Source organism: Oncorhynchus nerka, linkage group LG24 (genome assembly GCF_034236695.1).
Source record: "Oncorhynchus nerka isolate Pitt River linkage group LG24, Oner_Uvic_2.0, whole genome shotgun sequence".
Lineage (NCBI taxonomy): Eukaryota > Metazoa > Chordata > Actinopteri > Salmoniformes > Salmonidae > Oncorhynchus > Oncorhynchus nerka.
The window spans coordinates 81849929-81866365 of NC_088419.1; the positions used below are offsets into that span (position 1 = coordinate 81849929).

At 43.9% G+C, this 16437-nt stretch overlaps 1 protein-coding gene across 3 annotated transcripts in view; it reads right to left on the bottom strand.

Annotated features, from left to right (window-relative positions):
• Positions 1-16437, bottom strand: part of pde4ba (phosphodiesterase 4B, cAMP-specific a) — a 346990-nt gene that overhangs the window by 90785 nt on the left and 239768 nt on the right. For all 3 annotated transcript variants that reach the window (XM_065009204.1, XM_065009203.1, XM_065009205.1), the window contains 3 exons: positions 13039-13233; positions 2554-2590; positions 2359-2429 (listed from right to left, as the gene is read on the bottom strand). In XM_065009204.1, the coding sequence (XP_064865276.1) occupies positions 2359-2429; positions 2554-2590; positions 13039-13233 (303 nt within the window). The remainder of the gene's footprint in view (positions 1-2358; positions 2430-2553; positions 2591-13038; positions 13234-16437) is intronic.

A 16437-nucleotide genomic window follows, 5' to 3' on the forward strand; every position in this document is an offset into this window, starting at 1 on the left:
TAGGTACACTTCAACTATGACAGACAAATTAGGAAAAAAAATCCAGAAAATCACATTGTATGATTTTTAATGAATTTATTTGCAAATTATGGTGGAAAATAAGTATTTGGTCAATAACAAAAGTTTATCTCAATACTTTGTTATATACCCTTTGTTGGCAATGACAGAGGTCAAACGTTTTCTGTAAGTCTTCACAAGGTTTTCACACACTGTTGCTGGTATTTTGGCCCATTCCTCCATGCAGATCTCCTCTAGAGCAAGGATGTTTTGGGGCTGTTGCTGGGCAACTTTCAACTCCCTCCAAAGATTTTCTATGGGGTTGAGATCTGGAGACTGGCTAGGACACTCCAGGACCTTGAAATGCTTCTTACGAAGCCACTCCTTAGTTGCCCGGGCGGTGTGTTTGGGATCATTGTCATGCTGAAAGACCCAGCCACGTTTCATCTTCAATGCCCTTGCTGATGGAAGGAGGTTTTCACTCAAAATTTCACGATACAAGGCCCCATTCATTCTTTCCTTTACACGGATCAGTCGTCCTGGTCCCTTTGCAGAAAAACAGCCCCAAAGCATGATGTTTCCACCCCCATGCTTCACAGTAGGTATGGTGTTCTTTGGATTCAACTCAGCATTCTTTGTCCTCCAAACACGACGAGTTGAGTTTTTACCAAAAAGTTATATTTTGGTTTCATCTGACCATATGACATTCTCCCAATCTTCTTCTGGATCATCCAAATGCTCTCTAGCAATCTTCAGACGGGCCTGGACATGTACTGGCTTAAGCAGGGGGACACGTCTGGCACTGCAGGATTTGAGTCCCTGGCGGCGTAGTGTGTTACTGATGGTAGGCTTTATTACTTTGGTCCCAGCTCTCTGCAGGTCATTCACTAGGTCCCCCCGTGTGGTTCTGGGATTTTTGCTCACCGTTCTTGTGATAATTTTGACCGCACGGGGTGAGATCTTGCGTGGAGCCCCAGATCGAGGGAGATTATCAGTGGTCTTGTATGTCTTCCATTTCCTAATATTTGCTCCCACAGTTGATTTCTTCAAACCAAGATGCTTACCTATTGCAGATTCAGTCTTCCCAGCCTGGTGCAGGTCTTCAATTTTGTTTCTGGTGTCCTTTGACAGCTCTTTGGTCTTGGCCATAGTGGAATTTGGAGTGTGACTGTTTGAGGTTGTGGACAGGTGTCTTTTATACTGATAACAAGTTCAAACAGGTGACATTAATACAGGTAACGAGTGGAGGACAGAGGAGACTCTTAAAGATAAGGATATGCAGTATAGGTCTGTGAGAGCCAGAAATCTTGCTTGTTTGTAGGTGACCAAATACTTATTTTACACCATAATTTGCAAATAAATTCATAAAAAATCCTACAATGTGATTTTCTGGATTTCTTCTCTCATTTTGTCTGTCATAGTTAAAGTGTACCTATGATGAAAATTACAGGCCTCTCTCATCTTTTTAAGTGGGAGAACTTGCACAATTGGTGGCTGACTAAATACTTTTTTGCCCCACTGTAGGAATGTGATTCACGCATTGCCTATAATGTGTGGATTATGTTTTAGACATTTCAGACAGGCTTATAACAAAAATATGACTTAACAAGCACAACATAATCATTTACAAAAATGGCAGTTGAAATCTGGTTGAATTTACTCATTTAAATGTACTTCCACCAATTAAAATGAGATTTAGTATTTTGTTTATTTGACTAAAATATGAGTGATCTGTGTCTGTGATAATGGGGTTGTTTTTCTCCCATCACCCCACAGCTAACCTGCTTCAAAAAGAGTTCATACAGTGTCCTAATAGCTTGACGTAGTTAAAGTGTTTTCATGAGGAAAAAGAGAAAGCATGTGCTTAACATCCTGCTGTGCAGTGCACTACCTCTCTCCTGGCGTTAACATTACCCTTCGATAGAAAAACACAAGGAGCAGAAGGAATCTGGAGTGGAAACCTAGAATAATAAGATGGTGTTCTGAGTTCATGTGTTCTACAGGCTGAGGATGGCGGCGACTGAGAAGGGCAACATCTCACGAGTTCCAACCCCACAGTAAAGTCTATACCAGTTGTAAGGGTGCGCATGTGACAAATACAATTTGATTTCATTTGATGATGCGTTGAACAGTGAACAAGTTTAAATGCAAAGAGAAAAGCTCCAATAAGACAAGGCCGAGAGTGGGTGGAATAGGTAGCAACTGCCCTCTTGTGGATTGAGATACAAACTACAACCCATTTACAGCTGCTGTGTATTGTCCTCCACAGCAGACATGAGACTCATTTGTATATGTATTTATGCATAATTCATTAGGTAGTGTTCTTAATCAGTCAGATAAACAATAACACCGGACACTTACTTGTTTGAAGCACATTGGACATTGGTCAGGACTGTGAAGTTATTTCTTACACTTCGAAGGCTTGCGAGGACCTGGACAGAAAGAGAACATGTTTAGCCATTACTTACACCAGCAAGTATGGAAAGACACAGATGTTCTGAATGTAGGGGTGTTAGCGACTGGGTTTAAGGACAGGTGAGCTGGGATCATATTTACCTGAGCAAAAGGCGTTACTATCAGGTCATCACCATGTCTGTAAACACAAACAAAAACATGTCAACAACACATCCTGAACATCATTCAGAAAGCATTCCTAAGACTGTTAACAGTGTCATACACACGTCAGGTTTAATGGGCTCAATCAGTCCACTGTTTCAACACCAGGGGAAAGAACGTATCTTTAAACCACATCCAGGGAGGTAGTCATTTTGAAAGTATGTGTCAGTTATGAGTAACGAAGGTCCCAATTCCCTAAACTGTGCCTGTAGTTAAGACTTTGAGGACAAACAGGAATCTTGTGACTGACCAACAGCCAAATGACCTCTACGTACCCCACAGACAAATGACCCCTACTGTACGTACCCCACAACCAAATTAGCCCTACAGTGGTTCTTCCGTTAAAAGTTGCATCATACTCTCGTGTGGCGGTCTAAGGCACTGCATCTCAGTGCAAGAGATGTCACTACAGACCCTGGTCCAATTCCAGGCTGTATCACAACTGGCAGTGAATGGGAGTCTGTCACGCCCTGACCATAGAGAGCCTTTTTATTCTCTATTTTGGTTAGGTCGGTGTGTGACTAGGGGGGGTGTTCCTATCTAGGTGTTCCTATCTATGTTGGCCTGGTATGGTTCCCAATCAGAGGCAGCTGTTTATCGTTGTCTCTGATTGGGGATCATATTTAGGCAGCCACTTCCCCACTGTGTTTTTTGGGATCTTGTTTTGAGCAGTGCATGTTGTACCTCTTATGTTACGGTTCGTTGTTGGTTTCCTTTTTGTTTTTGTAAGTTTAACAAAAATAAAGATGTGGAATTCAGAGCACGCTGTGCCTTGGTCCGTCTCTCCACACAACCGTGACAGAGTCCCATTGTCACGACTTCCACCGAAGGTGGCTCTTCTCCCTGTTCGGGAGGCGCTCGGCGGTCGTCGTCGATGGTCTACTAGCTGCCTTTTTCCTTTTATTGGTTATGTCTGTTTTGTGTTTCACATGGTTTCATTTTGGTTAATTGGGGGGGTATTTATCTCAACATTTGCTTTGGGTTTTTGTGCGGGATTGTTTTCGTTTGACTGTCAGTTAGTTTTGGGTTGCATTTTCTTTAGTACATTTTTAACAGGTGGTTTTTCCCTTGACTGTGTCTGAGTGGGGTTTTGTGTCTACTGTTGTGGTCCGGTGTCCTGTTATTTTGAGCTTGTTGAATAAAACACCCTTTTCCTTCGGAACTTGTTTCTCCTGCGCCTGACTCCACACCCACATCTCCTTGGGGAGATCTGACACCCATAGGGCGGCACACAATTGGCCCAATGTCGTCCAGGTTAGGGGAGGGTTTGCCAAGGGTAGATTGCCATTGTAAATAACAATTTGTTCTGAACTGACTTGCCTAGTTAAATAAATGTCAAATGAAAAGAAATACTGCAGCACAGCACAGCTTGCAGGATGGTACAGCATGTTACAGCACATCACGTAATGGTATTTTATTGTCAGCCATTGTTCCCGTTAATTCTCGTTGAAACCACCATTGGGCATCTTTGAGGGCGTCTTCATGAAGCTTGCTTACCCAAATTATCCTACAGAGGTCCACACGGACCAGACGTTTTGATTGCTATACCCTATCAGAGGTCCACACGGACCAGACGTTTTGATTGCTATACCCTATCAGAGGTCCATGCAGACCATATGTTTTGATTGTTAAACCCTATCAGAGGTCCACGCAGACCAGACGTTTTGATTGCTATACCCTATCAGAGGTCCATGTAGACCAGATGTTTTGATTGCTATACCCTATCAGAGGTCCATGTAGACCAGATGTTTTGATTGCTATACCCTATCAGAGGTCCATGCAGACCATATGTTTTGATTGCTATACCCTATCAGAGGTCCACGCAGACCAGATGTTTTGATTGCTATACCCTATCAGAGGTCCACACGGACCAGACGTTTTGATTGCTATACCCTATCAGAGGTCCACACGGACCAGACGTTTTGATTGTTATACCCTATCAGAGGTCCACACGGACCAGACGTTTTGATTGCTATACCCTATCAGAGGTCCACGCAGACCAGAAGTGTTGATTGCTATACCCTATCAGAGGTCCACACGGACCAGACGTTTTGATTGCTATACCCTATCAGAGGTCCACGCAGACCAGAAGTGTTGATTGCTATACCCTATCAGAGGTCCATGTAGACCAGATGTTTTGACTGCTATACCCTATCAGAGGTCCATGTAGACCAGATGTTTTGATTGTTATACCCTATCAGAGGTCCATGCAGACCAGATGTTTTGATTGCTATACCCTATCAGAGGTCCATGTAGACCATATGTTTTGATTGCTATACCCTATCAGAGGTCCATGTAGACCATATGTTTTGATTGTTATACCCTATCAGAGGTCCATGTAGACCAGATGTTTTGATTGCTATACCCTATCAGAGGTCCATGTAGACCAGATGTTTTGATTGCTATACCCTATCAGAGGTCCATGTAGATCATATGTTTTGATTGCTATACCCTATCAGAGGTCCATGCAGACCAGATGTTTTGATTGCTATACCCTATCAGAGGTCCATGCAGACCAGATGTTTTGATTGCTATACCCTATCAGAGGTCCATGCAGACCAGATGTTTTGATTGCTATACCCTATCAGAGGTCCACGCAGACCAGATGTTTTGATTGCTATACCCTATCAGAGGTCCATGTAGACCAGATGTTTTGATTGCTATACCCTATCAGAGGTCCATGTAGACCAGATGTTTTGATTGCTATACCCTATCAGAGGTCCACGCAGACCAGATGTTTTGATTGCTATACCCTATCAGAGGTCCACGCAGACCAGATGTTTTGATTGCTATACCCTATCAGAGGTCCACGCAGACCAGATGTTTTGATTGCTATACCCTATCAGAGGTCCATGCAGACCAGATGTTTTGACTGCTATACCCTATCAGAGGTCCATGTAGACCAGATGTTTTGATTGCTATACCCTATCAGAGGTCCATGTAGACCACATGTTTTGATTGCTATACCCTATCAGAGGTCCACGCAGACCAGATGTTTTGATTGCTATACCCTATCAGAGGTCCACACGGACCAGACGTTTTGATTGCTATACCCTATCAGAGGTCCACGCGGACCAGACGTTTTGATTGTTATACCCTATCAGAGGTCCATGCAGACCAGATATTTTGATTGCTATACCCTATCAGAGGTCCACGCAGACCAGACGTTTTGATTGCTATACCCTATCAGAGGTCCACACGGACCAGACGTTTTGATTGTTATACCCTATCAGAGGTCCACACGGACCAGACGTTTTGATTGCTATACCCTATCAGAGGTCCACGCAGACCAGAAGTGTTGATTGCTATACCCTATCAGAGGTCCACGCAGACCAGAAGTTTTGATTGCTATACCCTATCAGAGGTCCATGTAGACCAGATGTTTTGACTGCTATACCCTATCAGAGGTCCATGTAGACCAGATGTTTTGATTGTTATACCCTATCAGAGGTCCATGCAGACCAGATGTTTTGATTGCTATACCCTATCAGAGGTCCATGTAGACCATATGTTTTGATTGCTATACCCTATCAGAGGTCCACGCAGACCAGATGTTTTGATTGTTATACCCTATCAGAGGTCCACACGGACCAGACGTTTTGATTGCTATACCCTATCAGAGGTCCACGCAGACCAGACGTTTTGATTGCTATACCCTATCAGAGGTCCACGCAGACCAGATGTTTTTGATTGCTATACCCTATCATAGGTCCACGCAGACCAGACGTTTTGATTGCTATACCCTATCAGAGGTCCATGTAGACCATATGTTTTGATTGCTATACCCTATCAGAGGTCCATGTAGACCATATGTTTTGATTGTTATACCCTATCAGAGGTCCATGTAGACCAGATGTTTTGATTGCTATACCCTATCAGAGGTCCATGTAGACCAGATGTTTTGATTGCTATACCCTATCAGAGGTCCATGTAGATCATATGTTTTGATTGCTATACCCTATCAGAGGTCCACGCAGACCAGACGTTTTGATTGCTATACCCTATCAGAGGTCCACACGGACCAGACGTTTTGATTGTTATACCCTATCAGAGGTACACACAGACCAGACGTTTTGATTGCTATACCCTATCAGAGGTCCACGCAGACCAGAAGTGTTGATTGCTATACCCTATCAGAGGTCCACGATGTTTTGATTGCAGACCAGAAGTTTTGATTGCTATACCCTATCAGAGGTCCATGTAGACCAGATGTTTTGACTGCTATACCCTATCAGAGGTCCATGTAGACCAGATGTTTTGATTGTTATACCCTATCAGAGGTCCATGCAGACCAGATGTTTTGATTGCTATACCCTATCAGAGGTCCATGTAGACCATATGTTTTGATTGCTATACCCTATCAGAGGTCCATGTAGACCATATGTTTTGATTGTTATACCCTATCAGAGGTCCATGTAGACCAGATGTTTTGATTGCTATACCCTATCAGAGGTCCATGTAGACCAGATGTTTTGATTGCTATACCCTATCAGAGGTCCATGTAGATCATATGTTTTGATTGCTATACCTATCAGAGGTCCATGCAGACCAGATGTTTTGATTGCTATACCCTATCAGAGGTCCATGCAGACCAGATGTTTTGATTGCTATACCCTATCAGAGGTCCATGCAGACCAGATGTTTTGATTGCTATACCCTATCAGAGGTCCACGTTTTGAGACCAGATGTTTTGATTGCTATACCCTATCAGAGGTCCATGTAGACCAGATGTTTTGATTGCTATACCCTATCAGAGGTCCATGTAGACCAGATGTTTTGATTGCTATACCCTATCAGAGGTCCACGCAGACCAGATGTTTTGATTGCTATACCTATCAGAGGTCCACGCAGACCAGATGTTTTGATTGCTATACCCTATCAGAGGTCCACGCAGACCAGATGTTTTGATTGCTATAGAGGTCCATGTAGACCATCAGAGGTCCATTTGATTGCAGACCAGATGTTTTGACTGCTATACCCTATCAGAGGTCCATGTAGACCAGATGTTTTGATTTTGATTGCTATACCCTATCAGAGGTCCATGTAGACCATCATGTTTTGATTGCTATACCCTATCAGAGGTCCACGCAGACCAGATGTTTTGATTGCTTATATCAGAGGTCCATATCAGAGGTCCACACGGACCAGACGTTTTGATTGCTATACCCTATCAGAGGTCCACGCGACCAGACGTTTTGATTGTTATACCCTATCAGAGGTCCATGCAGACCAGATATTTTGATTGCTATACCCTATCAGAGGTCCACGTAGACCAGACGTTTTGATTGCTATACCCTATCAGAGGTCCACACGGACCAGATGTTTTGATTGTTATACCCTATCAGAGGTCCACACGACCAGACGTTTTGATTGTTATACAGAGGTCCACGCAGACCAGAAGTATCAGAGGTCCACACGGACCAGACGTTTTTTGATTGCTATACCCTATCAGAGGTCCACCAGACCAGAAGTGTTGATTGCTATACCCTATCAGAGGTCCACGCAGACCAGAAGTTTTGATTGCTATACCCTATCAGAGGTCCATGTAGACCAGATGTTTTGACTGCTATACCCTATCAGAGGTCCATGTAGACCAGATGTTTTGATTGTTATACCCTATCAGAGGTCCATGCAGACCAGATGTTTTGATTGCTATACCCTATCAGAGGTCCATGTAGACCATATGTTTTGATTGCTATACCCTATCAGAGGTCCACGCAGACCAGATGTTTTGATTGTTATACCCTATCAGAGGTCCACACGGACCAGACGTTTTGATTGCTATACCCTATCAGAGGTCCATGTAGACCAGATGTTTTGATTGTTATACCCTATCAGAGGTCCATGCAGACCAGATGTTTTGATTGCTATACCCTATCAGAGGTCCATGTCCAGACCAGATGTTTTGATTGCTATACCAGAGGTCCATATCAGAGGTCCATGGTCCATGACCATATGTTTTGATTGTTATACCCTATCAGAGGTCCATGTAGACCAGATGTTTTGATTGCTATACCCTATCAGAGGTCCATGTAGACCAGATGTTTTGATTGCTATACCCTATCAGAGGTCCATGTAGACCAGATGTTTTGATTGCTATACCCTATCAGAGGTCCATGCAGAGGTCCATGCAGATGTTTTGATTGCTATACCCTATCAGAGGTCCATGCAGACCAGATGTTTTTTTGATTGCTATACCCTATCAGAGGTCCATGTTTTGAGACCAGATCCATGTTTTTTGATTGCTATACCCTATCAGAGGTCCACGTAGACCAGACGTTTTGATTGCTATACCCTATCAGAGGTCCACGCAGACCAGAAGTGTTGATTGCTATACCCTATCAGAGGTCCACGCAGACCAGAAGTTTTGATTGCTATACCCTATCAGAGGTCCATGTAGACCAGATGTTTTGACTGCTATACCCTATCAGAGGTCCATGTAGACCAGATGTTTTGATTGTTATACCCTATCAGAGGTCCATGCAGACCAGATGTTTTGATTGCTATACCCTATCAGAGGTCCATGTAGACCATATGTTTTGATTGCTATACCCTATCAGAGGTCCATGTAGACCATATGTTTTGATTGTTATACCCTATCAGAGGTCCATGTAGACCAGATGTTTTGATTGCTATACCCTATCAGAGGTCCATGTAGACCAGATGTTTTGATTGCTATACCCTATCAGAGGTCCATGTAGATCATATGTTTTGATTGCTATACCCTATCAGAGGTCCATGCAGACCAGATGTTTTGATTGCTATACCCTATCAGAGGTCCATGCAGACCAGATGTTTTGATTGCTATACCCTATCAGAGGTCCATGCAGACCAGATGTTTTGATTGCTATACCCTATCAGAGGTCCATGTAGACCAGATGTTTTGATTGCTATACCCTATCAGAGGTCCATGTAGACCAGATGTTTTGATTGCTATACCCTATCAGAGGTCCACGCAGACCAGATGTTTTGATTGTTATACCCTATCAGAGGTCCACGCAGACCAGATGTTTTGATTGCTATACCCTATCAGAGGTCCATGTAGACCAGATGTTTTGATTGTTATACCCTATCAGAGGTCCACGCAGACCAGATGTTTTGATTGCTATACCCTATCAGAGGTCCACGCAGACCAGAAGTTTTGATTGCTATACCCTATCAGAGGTCCATGCAGACCAGATGTTTTGATTGCTATACCCTATCAGAGGTCCACGCAGACCAGATGTTTTGATTGCTATACCCTATCAGAGGTCCATGTAGACCAGATGTTTTGACTGCTATACCCTATCAGAGGTCCATGTAGACCAGATGTTTTGACTGCTATACCCTATCAGAGGTCCATGTAGACCAGATGTTTTGATTGCTATACCCTATCAGAGGTCCATGTAGATCATATGTTTTGATTGCTATACCCTATCAGAGGTCCATGCAGACCAGATGTTTTGATTGCTATACCCTATCAGAGGTCCATGCAGACCAGATGTTTTGATTGCTATACCCTATCAGAGGTCCATGCAGACCAGATGTTTTGATTGCTATACCCTATCAGAGGTCCACGCAGACCAGATGTTTTGATTGCTATACCCTATCAGAGGTCCATGCAGACCAGATGTTTTGACTGCTATACCCTATCCTCCAGAGCAGAACAAGTTAATGAGTTTCGTTGACATGAAGCAACTATAGCCTCAGCTACTATTGCACAGAGAAATACATCTTAAAACATGCTATTTTGTTCTTTTGAAATAAATTGTCTTAGTATCATGTTTGGTAGGCTACTCTTTGAGTCCCAGCTAATCTACTGTTAATATGCATACCGCGCAGCAGAGCTTCATGGAGCTTGGAGGATGACATGTTCAGTAAGTTTTTATCTTTTATGATATTTATCTTAATGTAGGCCTAATGATTGTGTAAAATAAACGTATTTCAGTAAATTCTGAGACAGGTGGGTTCTAGGTTTTTATTGAAATGACATGGAGCTATCATTAGTATCATTAGTAGGCAAACATCCAATAAACATCCAAAAATACATTTCAAGTCCCTAAAAATGTTCATTAACTTGTCAAGAGGCTTTTGTCCTGCTAATAGCCCATCATTGTTACGGCTTTCTTCCGTTGAAGGAGAGTCGGACCAAAATGCAGCGTGGTTATTACGATACATCTTTAATGAAGATGACACACGAAAATACAAAACAACAAACGGAACGTGAAAACCAGGTGGCGAATCGCATCTCTGCATGTCTGGCAGACATATCAGTGTGGATGACGGATCACCACCTCAAGCTGAACCTCGGCAAGACGGAGCTGCTCTTCCTCCCGGGGAAGGACTGCCCGTTCCATGATCTCGCCATCACGGTTGACAACTCCATTGTGTCCTCCTCCCAGAGCGCTAAGAACCTTGGCGTGATCCTGGACAACACCCTGTCGTTCTCAACTAACATCAAGACGGTGGCCCGTTCCTGTAGGTTCATGCTCTACAACATCCGCAGAGTACGACCCTGCCTCACACAGGAAGCGGCGCAGGTCCTAATCCAGGCACTTGTCATCTCCCGTCTGGATTACTGCAACTCGCTGTTGGCTGGGCTCCCTGCCTGTGCCATTAAACCCCTACAACTCATCCAGAACGCCGCAGCCCGTCTGGTGTTCAACCTTCCCAAGTTCTCTCACGTCACCCCGCTCCTCCGCTCTCTCCACTGGCTTCCAGTTGAAGCTCGCATCCGCTACAAGACCATGGTGCTTGCCTACGGAGCTGTGAGGGGAACGGCACCTCAGTACCTCCAGGCTCTGATCAGGCCCTACACCCAAACAAGGGCACTGCGTTCATCCACCTCTGGCCTGCTCGCCTCCCTACCACTGAGGAAGTACAGTTCCCGCTCAGCCCAGTCAAAACTGTTCGCTGCTCTGGCCCCCCAATGGTGGAACAAACTCCCTCACGACGCCAGGACAGCGGAGTCAATCACCACCTTCCGGAGACACCTGAAACCCCACCTCTTTAAGGAATACCTAGGATAGGATAAAGTAATCCCTCTCACCCCCCTTAAAAGATTTAGATGCACTACTGTTCCACTGGATGTCATAAGGTGAATGCACCAATTTGTAAGTCGCTCTGGATAAGAGCGTCTGCTAAATGACTTAAATGTAATGTAAATGTAAAACCTATACAGCCTATCTGGTGAAATACAAAACACTGAGACAGGAACAATCACCCACGAAACACTCAAAGAATATGGCTGCCTAAATATGGTTCCCAATCAGAGACAACGAAAATCACCTGCCTCTGATTAAGAACCGCCTCAGGCAACCATAGACTTTCCTAGATAACCCTACTCAGCCACAATCCCAATACCTACTAAAACCCCAATACAAAAACACACCACAAAATGAACCCATGTCACACCCTGGCCTGACCAAATAAATAAAGAAAACACAAAATACTAAGACCAAGGCGTGACAATCATGGGTGGATGGCTTCTTTTGTATTCCAATGTATTGAATGAATGTGTTAATTCCAGTCATTTACCATTCTCATTCTCGGAGTGGAAACATTTGTAGAGTTCACAACCTGCTACACTTGTGAAAACATGTATTCAAAATGCCTCCAGCTCACATTGTAAAGTGTTGGGTGGCGCACTGATAGCCTGTAGCCTGCACCTGAATGGTGAATGGGAGGCGCACTTCAATTACCAGTTGAAGAATAAAAATAGACACACAGGCAAATTTAATTCCACTAAATTATGCAAATTATTCTATAGACCGATCAGCACAACGTTCAAATGTATTTACACCAAGAAATTAGAGCCAGAAATTCTGGGATTTTTGTAGGGTGAATTACTATGTGGATTATAATACATTTACATATTTGTAGGGGTTGTTGCATTTGTCATTGTATCTGGATGAGCTATTATGAGGATTTCGGCTGGCTATTGCCCAATTTAATGGCTCATCAATGCGTGAACTGCTGTGACCAATGTCCATCACTACTGTTAGCAGAGAACTGTATTCTAAAAATAAAAACACAGCATCTACAGTGGTAAAAATAAATGATTGAATTCAATAAAAAACAAAAAAACGGTTTAAAAATGCATATGTTTAATAGGCTAATGTGCAGTGTGACAAAAATCAACAGGACAATGAGAAGTTTACTGTACCCTACATAATAAACATAGTAAAGTGCCTAATTCATTCGATAAGGGAGAGGCTTGCTAAAAATGATGTCTGTTCTCTTTGGTCGCAATGAAAAAATTCTGAGATAAATGGTCCCTAAAACAAAATCATCAGAACAACCAGATCACTTCATGGTGTGTGTGTGTGTGTGCGTGTGTGTGTCAGTCCATAGCAGCCACCTGGACAATACAGTAAGAGATGTGTGTGTGTGAGGAGAGTGTTTGTAAGTGAGTGCATGTGCGTGCGTGCGTGTGTGGTAACTTACAGTTCGGATGCGATGGAGGAGTTTCGGGACATGGACTTGGGCGAGAGTTCGTAGTCACTGTCTGAGCGGTAGAGGAAGGACTCTCTGCGCTGGTTGTGTCCAGGGAAGTTGGTGTGTAGGACCAGGCCTGACCCGGGAGACGCTGAAGGGTCCAATGGACTGCAGCTGGCTGATGGGCCATTCTCCACGTCAAAGCTGCAACACAATACATAGAAAACATAATGTTACGAACAAAGTTACTACATCTATCTTTCCACTGGTCCTGCGAGGCTCAGTCGGTAGAGCATGACGCTTGCAACGCCAAGGGTCGTGGGTTTGATTCCTGCTGGGGCCACCAGTACATCAAATGTATGCACACATGACTGTACTGTAAGTCACTTTGGATAAAATAGTTAATTGGCATTTATTATTATCATTCTATATATGGTATTACTTTCCATCTACAGGCCAGAACCAAACAGAAGCCTGGGCTTCTACTTTGGTCCCTGTATGTACAACCAACTGACACTACAAATGACGTTCCTATGGAAAATAAAAGTTGTTCTAATTCTAGTTCCTCTAATTTCAGGTCTGCAGAAAATTCTAGACTACATTATGAAGATGGTCTGGAATGGCAACTTTCCATCATTGGTTTGCATTGTGTCAAAAGAGACAGATAACATATGAATTAGAATCTGCCTTGTAAAAACACAAGTTGCTGTATCAAGTTGCTGCCAAACAATGACATTACTGTTCATGTGAGTACTCTGTGACAACAAGATTCATGTGAGTACTTTGTGACATTAAGATTCATGTGAGTACTCTTTGACATCACTGTTCATGTGTACTCTGTGACATTACGATTCATGTGAGTACTCTGTGACATCAAGATTCATGTGAGTACTCTGTGACCTCTCAGAGAACACAGAGAACAGTGAAATGATGAGACCATCAGAGCCACATTCAGACTTCAAACAGTATTTCATAATAAACATCCAAGACTGAGATATGCTGTGATTCTAGTTTTAATTCTAACAGGAAGTACTACACATCGATTCCAGGTTAGTGGACAGGTTAGTGACACATCATGAAACTCTAGGCATAACTGACAAAAACTGGGGGGAGGAGTCTTCTGGTGCACACACACACACACACACACACACACACACACACACACACACACACACACACACACACACACACACACACACACACAAGGCCATCAGATCATCAACACAGGGGCCCCACAAGGGTGCGTGCTCAGCCCCCTCCTGTACTCCCTGTTCACCCATGACTGCGTGGCCTTGCATGTCTCCAACTCAATCATCAAGTTTGCAGATGACACAGTACTAGGCCTGATTACCAACAATGACGAGACAGCCTACAGGGAGGAGGTGAGGGCCCTGGGAGTATGGTGTCAGGAAAGCAACCTCTCACTCAATGTCAACCAAACAAAGGAGATCATCGTGGACTTCAGGAAACAGCAGAGGGAGCACACCCCTATCCACATCGACGGGACCACAGTGGAGAAGGTGGAAAGCTTTAAGTTCCTTGGCATACACATCACTGACGACCTGAAATGGTCCACCCACACAGACAGTGTGGTGAAGAAGGCGCAACAGCACCTCTACAACCTCAGGAGGCTGAAGGAATGTGTCTTGTTACCTGAAACCCTCAAACTTTTCCAGACGCACAAATGAGAGCATCCCGTCGGGCTGCATCACCGCCTGGTACGGCAACTGCACCGCCTGCAACCACAGGGCCCTGCAGAGGGTGGTGCGGTCTGCCCAACGCATCACTGGGGGAAAAACTACCTGCCCTCCATGACACCTACAGCACCCGATGTCACAGGAAGGCCAAAAAGATCATCAAGGACAACAACCACCCGAGCCACTGCCTGTTCACACCGCTATCATCCAGAAGGCGAGGTCAGTACAGGTGCATCAAAGCTGGGACTGAGAGACTGAAAAACAGCTTCTATCTCAAGGCCATCAGACTGTTAAACAGCCATCACTAGCCGGCTTCCACTCGGTTACTCAATCCTGCACCTTAGAGTCTGCTGCCCTATGTACATAGACTTGGAATCACTGGTCACTTTAATAATGGAACACCACTTTAACAATGTTTACATACTACTTTACTCATCCCATATGTATATTCTGTATTCTATACTACTGTATTTTAGTCAATGCCACTCCAACATTGCTCGATCTAATATTTATCTGTTTCTTAATTCCATTAGTTTACTTTTATGTTTGTGTGTATTGTTGTGAATTGAATTGTAGTATTTCGCTACACCCACAATAACATCTGCTAAATATGTGTATGTGACCAATACAATTTGAACTGATTTGATTTAAAAGACACCATCTGATTCAGGAGACCAGCCTGGGGCCACAGATGCATGTTTGCGGCCTATGTAAGAGCAGGATGCAGTGATGTGTGTAATAGCATGTGTAACGATTCTCGTCCTCTTCTTCTGACAAGGAGTAGCAAGGATCGGACCAAAATGCAGCGTGGTACGTATCCATAATGATTTAATTATTTAATGAATACAAAATACAAAAGAACAAGAGAAACAAAAAGAAAACCGAAACAGTCCCGAATGGTGCAAACACTGAAATGGAAAAATAAACACCCACGAAACACAGGTGGAAAAAGGCTACCTAAGTATGATTCTCAATCAGAGACAACTAACGACACCTGCCTCTATTTGAGAACCATACCAGGCCAAATGCAAAAACACAACATAGAAAACGGAACATAGACAACCCACCCAACTCACGCCCTGACCATATTAAAACAAAGACATAACAAAGGAACTAAGGTCAGAACGTGACAGCATGCCAGATGAGTATGCACTCTATGGCTGATTACATCATTGGTCCTAAGGTCAGTGTACTGTGTAAGATAGAGCAGGTCCATCAGGCCGGGCCAGGATATACGGGCGGGTAATTCTAAAGCTCAGGCAGCCCGAGCAGCCTCCTCATACAAACCCATCTCACATCGCAAAACAATAGTAGCCATTAACATCCTCTCTTACTCTCTCTCTCTTTCCAGTTCACAGAGATTAAGTACATTAAACGTGGTCAAACACTTACTTTAAGATCAAAGCAAACGCCTCAGGGCTCGCTCTGACCCATGATGAAAACAACAGGACGTACACACATGCACACACACACACACACACACACACACACACACACACACACACACACACACACACACACACACACACACACACACACACACACGCCTCAGGGCTCGCTCTGACCCATGATGAAAACAACAGGACGTACAGACACGCATACACACACACACACACGCCTCAGGGCTCGCTCTGACCCATGATGAAAACAACAGGACGTACACACATGCATACACACACACACACACACACACGCCTCAGGCTGTGCTGGG